Source organism: Megalops cyprinoides, chromosome 1 (genome assembly GCF_013368585.1).
Source record: "Megalops cyprinoides isolate fMegCyp1 chromosome 1, fMegCyp1.pri, whole genome shotgun sequence".
Lineage (NCBI taxonomy): Eukaryota > Metazoa > Chordata > Actinopteri > Elopiformes > Megalopidae > Megalops > Megalops cyprinoides.
In genome coordinates, this window is record NC_050583.1 from 36,846,897 (window position 1) to 36,858,004 (window position 11,108).

The following is an 11,108-nucleotide window of genomic DNA, read 5'->3' on the forward strand; positions in this document are numbered from 1 at the left end:
ATGCTGTCTGGGAGTGGGTGGCAAGTGGCTGTGCTGTGTCTGTCTGCTGTGGTGTGCATGTCCTCCTGTCTGCGTCTCTACCAGAATGGATATGAGGGCTTGCTGGTGGCTATCAATCCACAAGTGCCGGAGGACCCTGATCTCATCCAGAGCATCAAGGTGAGGAGAGGATGACTGGGAGTGGGGTGGGGTTGTTGCAGCTATGAAAGATGCATAAATGTGTATAAAGATGCAAAGACAATATTGTTTTTTCAAACAATAAGGATAGCTACATTATATACAGTGCATACATCATATAATGTACCATAATATATGTTTTGTATATCATGTGTTATATATGTATATATATGTATTTGATAATTGCAGAATGGTATCAATAATTTTATCCTGAAAATAGTTTTGATTATGTGAATAAATTGATATTAACAACAATGGCAACAATATATTTATTAGTTCATGGTCATCGTAGTGTTGGTGCTATAGCATGATGATGCCATAAATGCATGATTATGTCAGCTGCTTCATTATTCATCCTTCTCCATCTTTCACTGCTTCTTTCTCTGTCCTACATGCAGTGCAGGTGCACTTTCTTAGCCAATCAATTCATCAAATTTCACTTCATATGGTGGAATAGTCACAAAGCACTACATGCTGAATTTGAGAATGCCATTGCACATTAGAACAGCTAAAACTGAATGGAATGGGGGAAAATGAGTGATGAATAGATACATGCTAAACTGGTTTACAGAGACACAGCTTTATGGCACAGCTCACTATTGTGTATACTAAATGTAAAGCATTCTACCCAAGGTCATTACCACAAATTAAATAAACATAAGGAAATGATGTGGAACATGTCTCCATGGTAATGATGTGGAACATGTCTCCCCTTATGGTAAACAAAGTTTAACTTTTTACTTTAGTACTTTTTACCTTTGTAGAGGTAGGTTTTGTTTTCCCAGAACAAATGTACCAAAAATTTAATTCCTGAATATTTGCCAGGCTGGCTCTTTGGTGTCGCGGTCAAAGTCACATGTTTGGTACCCCGTCACACTCTGTAGACCCGGGTTCGTATGAGGGACCCCCAGGTTAGGTTGACCCCGGTGTGAAGGACCCTAGAGATGGGTGAAGCACGGTGTGAGGGACCCCAGAGACGGGTGAAGCACTGGTGAGTGGGGCACCCTGGGTTTTCCTCTTTCTCCCCTTCCTCTGTTGCTCTTTTTCTCTTCCTCCCTCCCCCTCTCTCTCTTTTTGACACCTTTCACTCCTCACCCACTTCATGCCCCTATTTCCTTCACAGAGCATGTTCAGAGAAGCATCCCCTTTCCTTTACAAAGCCACCAGACATAGAGCTTTCTTCAAGGAGGTCCGGATTTTGGTCCCAGTCACTTGGAGAGAGAATCACACTCTGTACCTCAGACCAACAGCAGAAGACACCTATAGAAAGGTATGCAAGAAAGGATATTTATGAAAAGGTAATATGTTAATACCTTGTCTGACCTCTGTATGTAGTCTACCATACTGTATCACCCTTAGGAGCACTAGTGGCATGGCAAACATCAACATCATTTACAAGCACTCATATCTAATGCAGTAAACTGATATGCTATAAATTGTAAACTGATTATATTTATTTAAAGGACAAAGTTTAATATGGGAATCCAGTCACACAGTAAGTTGCACTGATCTCATAAAGTTTGTATACAAAACATATGGTGCCATTGAAGTTTCTAAATATATTACCTGAGGTGTAATATGGGTATTTAATAATAAACATCATAATTTGCCACATAGATATACTTTTTCATGATCATTAGTACATTGTAGGACAGATTATACTGTATGACTTGTTTTCCACTGGATTCAGGCACAGATTGTGGTATCAGACCCATTCTGTCAGAACCTGGCTCAGAGTCCCTACACTGTCTCCAATGGGCTCTGTGGCCTGCCTGGCCGTTACATCCACCTCACCCCTCGCTATCTGCTGGATCAACAGGTCACGGACAAGTATGGACCCAAGGGTAAGGTGATTGCTACCATATGCAAATAACACTCTCCTAAAATATCACTTTTACTGTATTTCTCTGCATTTTGAAGCAATTTTTCAGTTATTAACTTCTTTAAGGCTCGTTGGTTTGTGAAAAACCATAACCAGTAAGCCAGCTTTTTTGGTATTGACCCCTCAGCCTGGCATTTTGTTCCTCAGTTTCCAAATATATGTCTCTCACCCATTACATGCTGATGCCTCCTTCTAATTCCCTTCACACACCTGGCACCCGGCACCTTTCCCACACACCTGCGTGTTTGCTCTCTTAGGTCGTGTGCTGGTCCATAGCTGGGCAACTCTGCGCTGGGGAGTGTTCAGTGAATTTGACACCGACACCCCTTTCTACAGGTCCAGCTTGGGGAATATTGAGGCCACCAGGTCAGACACTCTTTCTGTAACCATCAACACTTAAGTGGAGCAACATGCAACAATAATTACATGTATATTCTGCTTTGTGTACCATCCTCTTTCTCTTCTTCAGGTGCTCCAAATTTGTTGAAGGCTCCTCATTTGACAAAAACAGTGGGAGAGAGTGTCAGATCAACCCTGATACAGGACTGCCCAATGCAGACTGTGTATTTCGACTGAGAGAGACGCTCAACACCACTGCCTCTCTCATGTATCAACACTTCATTCCTGAGGTAACCGCATGCACGCAGGGCCGAACATCAGGAAACAATGTGGCAATGGCATCTGGTGAAGTAAATGAGGGTTGTCAATAGTCAACAGTGTTGTGTAACATTATTATGGTCCTAAACAGTGAGGCCATCAGAGAAATGTGATGTTTGTAAATGTGAGCAGGACAGATACACAGGAAAAGGAGACTAAGACCAGACCACCTCTGCCTTGCCATTTCCCTTTCCCTCCTCTTCTCCCTCCCATTGTCTTCCACCTCCTCAGATCAGTGAGTTCTGTGATGACTCCAGCCATAATTTTGAGGCTCCCAACGCCCAGAACAGGCTATGTAATTACCGCAGTGTGTGGGATGTCATCATGCAGTCCCCAGACTTCAGTCAGGGTGCCAACCCCCCCTTGTCCACCCAGCCTGCAGCACCCTCCTTCACCCTGCTCAGGGCCCGGCACCGGGTGGTCTGTCTGGTGATGGATGTCTCTGGGAGTATGGGCTTGGTAAGGATTTCATGTAGACTACAGCACCAGTATTTTTTAAAAAACAAGTTCTATGCGTATGCCTTTTTTATGCACACCTTGCATTAGATAATATGGGAATAAGGGAAAAAAAATGCCTTTTAAATGAAATACTTTCAGGAAGCACAAACACGAGTAATGGATATTTGTCTGGTGCCATTTATAAAACAACAACTAAAAACAACCAGATATACATACCATGCACCCAGTCACGTACCATTCACTAATACTACTTTGCTCTATAGTCTCAATCAATATTTTAAATAATAATTTATTTGCCAATGATAGCCAGTAATATCATTGGTGCTGTTGTGAGGTATGCCCATACTATCTCAGTTTGACAGGATAAACAGACAAAGGCAGGCTGCAGAGGTGTTTGTGGTGCAGACAGTAGAGGAGGACTCCAAGGTCGGCCTGGTGTCCTTCAACAGTGCAGCCACCATTCTAGCCAGCTTAACGGAAGTGACCGGCCCACTGTCACGGGAACAGCTGGCACAAAGACTGCCCTCAACTGCTGGTGGGGGCACCAACATCTGTACGGGCTTGAGGAAGGGCTTTGAGGTACAAGAAGATGGAGATACACTGATTGTACACTGTTCCTGCAACACAGAACACATCTTTGTATAAAAGGATTACCATTGCACTGATACTGTGTACTATGCTGCAGTTTTTATCTATCAAACATGCTCACTTACTAGCACCAGTGAGAATCTACATGTTCCAGTGTATGTATCAGTGGTGAATTAGTGTAGTACTGTGTGGGACCAATAGATGGCAGGACAATCCTGGACAGTGTAAGTCCAAAGCACAGGCGAAGGTGAGGACGAGTATACAACGACAGGATGACCGTTTCTCTCTCCAGGTCCTGAGGCAGGATGATGGTGAGACAGCAGGAGATGAGATCATCCTCCTGACGGATGGGGAGGATTCTTCAGCAAGTCAGTGCCTGGGCGAGGTTAGAGCCTCTGGAGCCATCGTCCATACTATTGCCCTGGGGCCCAGCGCTGACCCTGCTCTAGAGCAATTTGCGAACATCACAGGTACCCGCTGCTACTGTTTCTGTCAGAGTGTGTGGGTGCTTGTAGCAGGGGCAGTGGGAGAATGGTCCATGTAGAATGACAGAGGAGACATGTGTGTACATGTTCATGCATCAATCAGTATATCTGTCCTACACAGCAAAACTGTCAAATAAAGTAACACAGTGTCTGTGTGCCCGACAGGGCTAAAAGGTACTCTCTCAATCTGACTGAACATTTTGCTGTGTGTTGTCTATTGTGAGTTTATCCATCACCATTAACAGAAATACTTTAAATTGATGTATCAGTCAGAGTGATGCCAGAGTGATCAATGTATCACTTTAACTATTTTTCATATTGGGTTCGTAATTGTTTTATAGGTGGTCGTTGGTTCTTTGCCTCTGACAGTGTTGATTCTAATGGGCTGATAGAAGTCTTCAGTGATGTCACATCAGGGTCAGGTGATGATACTAGAACACCTATACAGGTACAGCGACACATTTATTCAGTGTGTTCTCCAGACCATACACTACTCATTGGTGCTTGTTGGTGTCACACAGTAGAGTGCAGATCTGTCCCTCTATCTCCATCTCCATGTAGCTGCTGAATGCTGCCGATCAGGTGGCTGGTGGTCACGTTTTCAGGGGCACGGTGAGTCTGGACGCCAGTGTGGGTAACAACACCGTCTTTGCCTACACCTGGAAGACAGCAGAGCCTCAGTTCTCCTTGTGGGACCCCTTCTCCCGCACCTACAATGGGACCGTGACAAGAGACCCTTCCCTGCGCCTCACTCGCCTCAGCATACCTGGCGTGGCCCAGGTAAAGCTGCACAGGAGCTCCAGGCACCTTCCTTATGCCTTTATCACTGTTGGTGTATCTGTCTGTGAGAGTGTGTGAGTGTGAGTGTGGATTACACATTTTCCATCCTCTGTAGCTGTTGTTTTGTGCGCATCTCACTCTCCTTGTTTTGTGCAGTACATCATCTAGTCTCTCTCTTCTCCCGTCACACCAGCGGGTTGGGTGTGTCAAATTACTGAGTTGGTGTGATTATACTGCACTGCGCTCACCACTCTCCCTCTCTCTCTCCATCAGCACGGTACCTGGTTATTCGCTCTTCTCAACACTGATACATCTCCCCAGACTCTGACACTGACTGTGTCCTCTTACGCAGTCCATGAGTGTGTTCCCCCAGTCAGGGTCACCCCCACCCTGGACACTACCAGCGTCATCTACCCTAAGCCACTCACCATCACGGCTACCGTCTCCCAGGGCGATCGTCCCGTTCTCGGGGCTGTGGTCTTCGCCATCCTGGAGGACAGTACTGGGGTGACAGTTAGGCTAAGGCTCCTTGACGATGGCGTAGGTACGGCAACCGACATTCTGTGGTAATGGAGAGGGCGATATTATTGCTTAAGGGACAGCAACAAAAGGAGAGAGGAGTGTCCCAATGAGGCAGCGCAGTGACAATGACCGTGGCTCTTCCTCCCAGGAGTGGATGTGACAAGAGATGATGGCGTGTACTCTGCCTATTTCTTCCGCTACTCAAAGAATGGGCGATACAGTGTGAAGGTGGAGGTGGAAGGAGTTGAGGACAGCGTTAGTGTGAAGACAGATGTCACAGGAAACACCATCCCTATCCAGTCTTCTTACATTGACATTAATGGTGAGAAAATTCATTTCCACTTCAAAGACTATTAACCAAACCGTATGTGAACAGGCAGAGTTCACTGGTTAAAAACTGCAGTCAAAGTGAGGTGAAAAAGCCCCAGATACAAAAACATAGTTCATGCATACCAAAAGAAGACATACATTTAATACACAAAAACAGATGTTGATGTTAGTATTTGTGCATTGTGCACACACACATACATAGAGAGCCTACATAAAATGTTGTTCTTTTCTTAAGCCTATCTTACCCTTGCTTCCTCCAGGAACAACTCACCCAGGTGCCCCCTCAGGTGGCGGGTTGAACAAAACCACTTCAGCTCTTGGCAATTTCTCTCGTACTCTCAGCAGTGGGGCAATCACTATCAGTCAAGTGCCCCCTAATCCTCAACAACATTTCCCTCCAGGCCGTGTCACTGACCTTACTGCCTCATTGACCAATCAAAGTCAGGCAAATGAAAGTGTGGTTCTGGAGTGGACCGCTCCAGGAGAGGACTACTATGTAGGCACAGGTAAGAGCAAACAATGGCGATTCACCCAGCTTCAATGCTTTCACTGAACGCGAAAGTAGCTATACCAATACCTATACAAAAAATGATGAGGGCCTAGAGTGAAAGCACAGTGTGATGTAGAGGCAGATAAACAGAGGGCAGGAAAGGTGAACTTGTTTAAGTAGCTACTGTTCCTTTATTCTCTGTTATGTTTATTGTGCAGCAGATGCAATTGTGCGAGTGAATAAAGAGTGAATGAATGAATAAAAAGTGAATGTAATGTATGGCCTGAAAGTTGCAGGTTGCAAATTCAAAGATGCAAATTCCAAACCAGACTAGTGTACCCTTGAGCAAGGCACTGCCTAAATTGCTGAACTAAATACCTAGCTGCATATATGAACAAACTAAGCTGTACAGCTTACCTTTGAAACCAAGTACACAATGTTAATAATAATAACCACTCTTTTGTTTATTATGATCTTAAAGAATTGCCTGTGCTGTATTTCTTCCCAGTCTCTTCTTATGACATTAGGTTCAGCTTAGTCCCCATCTCTCTTCGTAATAATTTCTCTTCCACTGCACCCCTCAACTTCTCCCTGCCCTCCCCCCTTCCTGCGGGACAGAGAGAGTCAGTCCTGTTGTCCCTTGAAGAAGTGTTATCTGGAGAAGGGACACAATTGCTGTACTTTGCACTGAGGGCATGGGACAAGGAGGGTTTAGAGTCAGAAACCTCTAACATTGCTCAGGTTTGTAACATTTCAGTACGCCAGGTTATCAGTCTACATGTATTTGTTGTGCATGAGGTGTCCAACATCCAATTAGACTGCAATTAGTTGTCCTCCCTTAAACCTCTTGCTCTCTTTTCAGGTCTCCATATTCATCTACCACCCTCCACCACCATCTTCTAGCTCTCCGCCACCATCCCCCTCACCACCACCATCTTCCAGCTCTCCGCCACCATCCCCCTCACCACCACCATCTTCCAGCTCTCCGCCACCATCCCCCTCACCATCACCATCTTCCAGCTGTCCGCCGCCATCCCCCTCCAACAAGCACCTGTCTCTAATCCTCCCCCTCTCCATCGTGTTGCCCATTGTCTTCATTTCTTTCTGCTTCATTTTCGCAGCAGTGCTGTTTCGACGTCGTCGTCGTCGTAGAAATAGTCAGCATTCCTCTGGCCTGGCCTATGCCAATTCCATGGTGATGAGGCCTAAGTTCTGAAATAACAATGCTTCGGTGTTTTAAAAGAAAAACATTGGGGTGGGTGAAGGGTGAATGGAATGAGTTTGCAAATACTGTGAAATTGCAGGGATCTCTCTGGGGCAGGGACAGGGAGCCTTATTCGGTTAAAACGAGGAGAAATGCCATCTGACCACCCAGGCTAGGTGTCAGTTTGGCTGTTAGTGAACATTTAAAAATGCACAGCACAAGAGTACATAAAACTTGGATTGGCAGGCTGCTCTGTCTTTTTGGGCTGTTTTTTTAAAAGATGCTTCAAGTCAGCCAATCAGTTACACATCACTGGTTGAAGCACAGATGAACAGAAGTTTTTGGTCCAGCTACAATGTGTGTTCACCATTTTACATCAGTTTTCAGATTTGATTTCAATATTATAATGAGTCATAAATAAATTATGATTACCACAATTGGCAGGCATAAAGAAAGACCAGAAATGTCACTTCCTCTTCTAGTTTCATTAAATGGAAAGAGGTAAAAGGAATTTTAGAGGAGACAGCAAAATAGTAGATACTGTGATAAACCAGTGCTTTTATTTATTTAGCAGGTTAGATAGCTAGCTTGCATCTGCTCTGTACTTCATATGCATAATGCTTGACGTTCACAGTAGTATTACAGTTGGGAGGGTTTTTTTAATTTATTTTTATTTTACTTTATTTTTTTGTAAAGATAATTGTTGGGTAAGTGGCTTAATATTATTTTTCAAGAAATTAAAATCCACACAATTGATAATGGTCCCATAACCCAAAAAGTGAGAAAGATTTTGCCTCTAGTAGGCTTTGTCAGATAAAACAGGCATCACATTTCTTTGTATCTCTCTGTTGGCTGCAGCATTCCCAGTTTACATAGAATGAAAAGCAGTGTGGTATCACAGCTACAGAATGCAACCCTTTTCTTCTTTATTGATCATACTGTTCAAGAAAAATGCACCAGAGCTGTATAATTTATTGACCTTTTGTACGTGGGGTTTTATCTAATGCATTCTTTTTAATTGAACTACATTTTTTTACATTTGTAAAATAAATGCAAAGTGTTAAATTCTTCTGTATCTTGTCTTTTTCAATTTCGAACATTATAAACAAGTATAAATACATTAGACACATTTGCCATTTTCTGTTTCAGATGTGGCAGACAGAGAGTAACAGAAATTATGCTAGCTAAACAACATATAACATATATGACCCTTCTACAACTCAAGAATGCCAAGTAAAAAGTACTGGAAGCTCTACACATTTCATCCTACTGTCATCTTTCAACATAGAAAGAGACATCTGATTTATGATGTCCTCAAACCTTTGTTTATTTCTGTGTGGATTAGTGTAATGCACACTTTGGGAACATGACATGCTGTTTTGTCCATTGAACAAAAACGTGGTGATTTTGTATGTGTTTTCCAATCTCTTTTACAGTATATGGAAAATGCATATCTCTACCGTCATAATTGGCATGATCATAGCTCATGCCAATTATGCTCGTTAAAAGATACTCAGCCTCACTCTGTGCTACCTGAATCATCCCATTCAACACCTGAATGAGACGCTATTACCTCAGACGCTATTACCTCAGTCAAAAAGTGGAGAATCAAATTGTTTATTGTAGATATAGTGTTTTAATCTTTACTCATAATTTACAGAATTACAACGATGACTGTATTCCTCAACAATACATCAGAGGATATGATTTTAAAAATTGTAAATATATCAACTTAAGTCATGTATGTACAGGCCATTTTTTCTTAAGTTTGTTAAATGCTTATATATGTGTATTTATACAATTTAATATATTTTCATAGTAGTTCCATTGTAGGAAAATGCATATGCATTTTCCTTAGCACCACCTTCTATCAAACAACTATACAGCTTGAAAAAAGTGATCATGTACTATGTTATTTTTCTCTGCATAATGAAGCAATTGTGAGAAATCATTTGTCATCTGTTTCTCCCAAATTATACAGTGCGGCTAGTAGCAACAGTATAAGTGCACCAAAATGTTACAAGTGGAGCTGAGGCATTGGTCATTGTCTCCAAAAAAGCACAAAGGTGAGGACACTTTCTACTTAAACCTCTAATTTTGTGCCCTAACACATGAGCTTTGACATTCATCCCAACACATTGCAAGGCAACCAGTGCAGTTTCATGTTATTTGAATTGTACATTGGAGGCACAGATTCTCCTTGCTAAATACCCAAATTAGCAACTAGCTACTTGATTACATTAAATGTTTTGAGCCATTGCTTGAGCTGTTGTAAAGGTGCCTTTAACTATAGTGTCAAAATTAAAACAACGCTGTGCTTTGGTAGACAGCTGTTAGCAGCAGAATAACTTTTATAACAGAATAACAGAACATTTTCTTCTGTGCACAATACCTTAACGTGGTTTTAATTCATGAAAAAAATAAAAAGAGAGCATAGTGTTTAGACACTGTAAAAGATGACACATAAAACTGAATCAGTCACATATTTGATATTTTACAGTGGATTTACCAATGAAACAGCATGTAAAAATTCCAAAAAAATCATACTGATTTGCTATTTTGTGTAAGTCTGGAGTAACAGTGTGCTGTATACAGCTTGCAAGAGAACTGTGAGCCTGCAGGGGAGGATGCTTCCTTTACCCAAAATATCTCAGGCTCTTAGGCCATAGGAAGCCCCAGAAAGGATTTCATCTGCAGTATACCAAGTCGAAGGACTAATTCTCTTAACAGCATGCTGTTAAAGAGCTAGGCTCTGAGTCACAGTTTGAAGAGGTGCATCTTGGGATCACAATGACCAATTTGAGACCATAGATTTTAAGGGAGTAATGTTAAATTAGAATTCTCCTGTGGAGTGCCTCTTTACAACTGAGTGCAATTCCTTCCACAACGAGTGCAGCAGCAGCAGCATTTCTATGCTCTTCAGTGGATATGATTATTGTCCATTTTCATCTTTCATTCTCTCACTGAAATTTCTCCAGTACATATATGCCTCCTCCTTCTGCGGTACTGTAAGTATGCACTGGTTGCAGCAGTATAACCTTTCACGGTTGTTCATACGTCTGTGTGCCTTATGGGCTGTACAGATTTGATACAGGTGCAAGCATGAATGGATGAAAGTAGCATAACAGTAAAGGATGTATGAAGAATACAGACAGATGTTTTGCAATTGAAAAAAAATTCAGTTCAAAATATTATTCAATAAATAAAATAATAGCATGACAATTTTGTAAAGGCGCTCTCTGAGCTTTTGTGATGATGGGGCAGACACAGGGACACAGGGTGGGTGAAGGGATGGACAAGGAGGGACTGATGAGGACAATACAAACAATGGGGGCAATGAAAAAGAAATACTGACAAAGAAAAACAAAAATATACAACATTGACAAAAAACCACAATAAGTAAAAGTCAAATGTCCTGGGTGCACTGCCACGATGATCAGCCTGGAGAAAGAGGGAGAGATGAAGTCTTATTATGGGCTAAGACACTGATTCTCAATCCTGCCCCTGGGAGCCCCCTGCTCCACACGTTTTCCA

General features: G+C 42.5%; 1 protein-coding gene across 1 annotated transcript; it reads left to right on the plus strand.

Annotated features, from left to right (window-relative positions):
* On the plus strand, window positions 1-7,586 carry LOC118783919 (calcium-activated chloride channel regulator 1-like). Its single transcript, XM_036537882.1, has 15 exons — window positions 1-159; window positions 1,301-1,447; window positions 1,868-2,021; window positions 2,317-2,425; window positions 2,529-2,688; window positions 2,948-3,175; window positions 3,530-3,754; window positions 4,056-4,233; window positions 4,590-4,696; window positions 4,810-5,028; window positions 5,302-5,572; window positions 5,699-5,872; window positions 6,141-6,386; window positions 6,879-7,111; window positions 7,233-7,586. Exons 1-15 carry the CDS (start codon window positions 1-3, stop codon window positions 7,584-7,586), a joined length of 2,964 nt encoding a protein of 987 aa, XP_036393775.1.
* Window positions 7,587-11,108: the final 3,522 nt, after the last annotated feature.

Bases quoted from the DNA above. Each gene is read 5' to 3' on its own strand.
- LOC118783919 (XM_036537882.1), top strand. From the start codon at position 1: ATGCTGTCTGGGAGTGGGTGGCAAGTGGCTGTGCTGTGTCTGTCTGCT. The intron at 3,176-3,529 runs GTAAGGATTTCA...ATACTATCTCAG, and splicing joins TCTCTGGGAGTATGGGCTTG to TTTGACAGGATAAACAGACA. The intron at 5,029-5,301 runs GTAAAGCTGCAC...TCTCTCCATCAG, and splicing joins GCATACCTGGCGTGGCCCAG to CACGGTACCTGGTTATTCGC.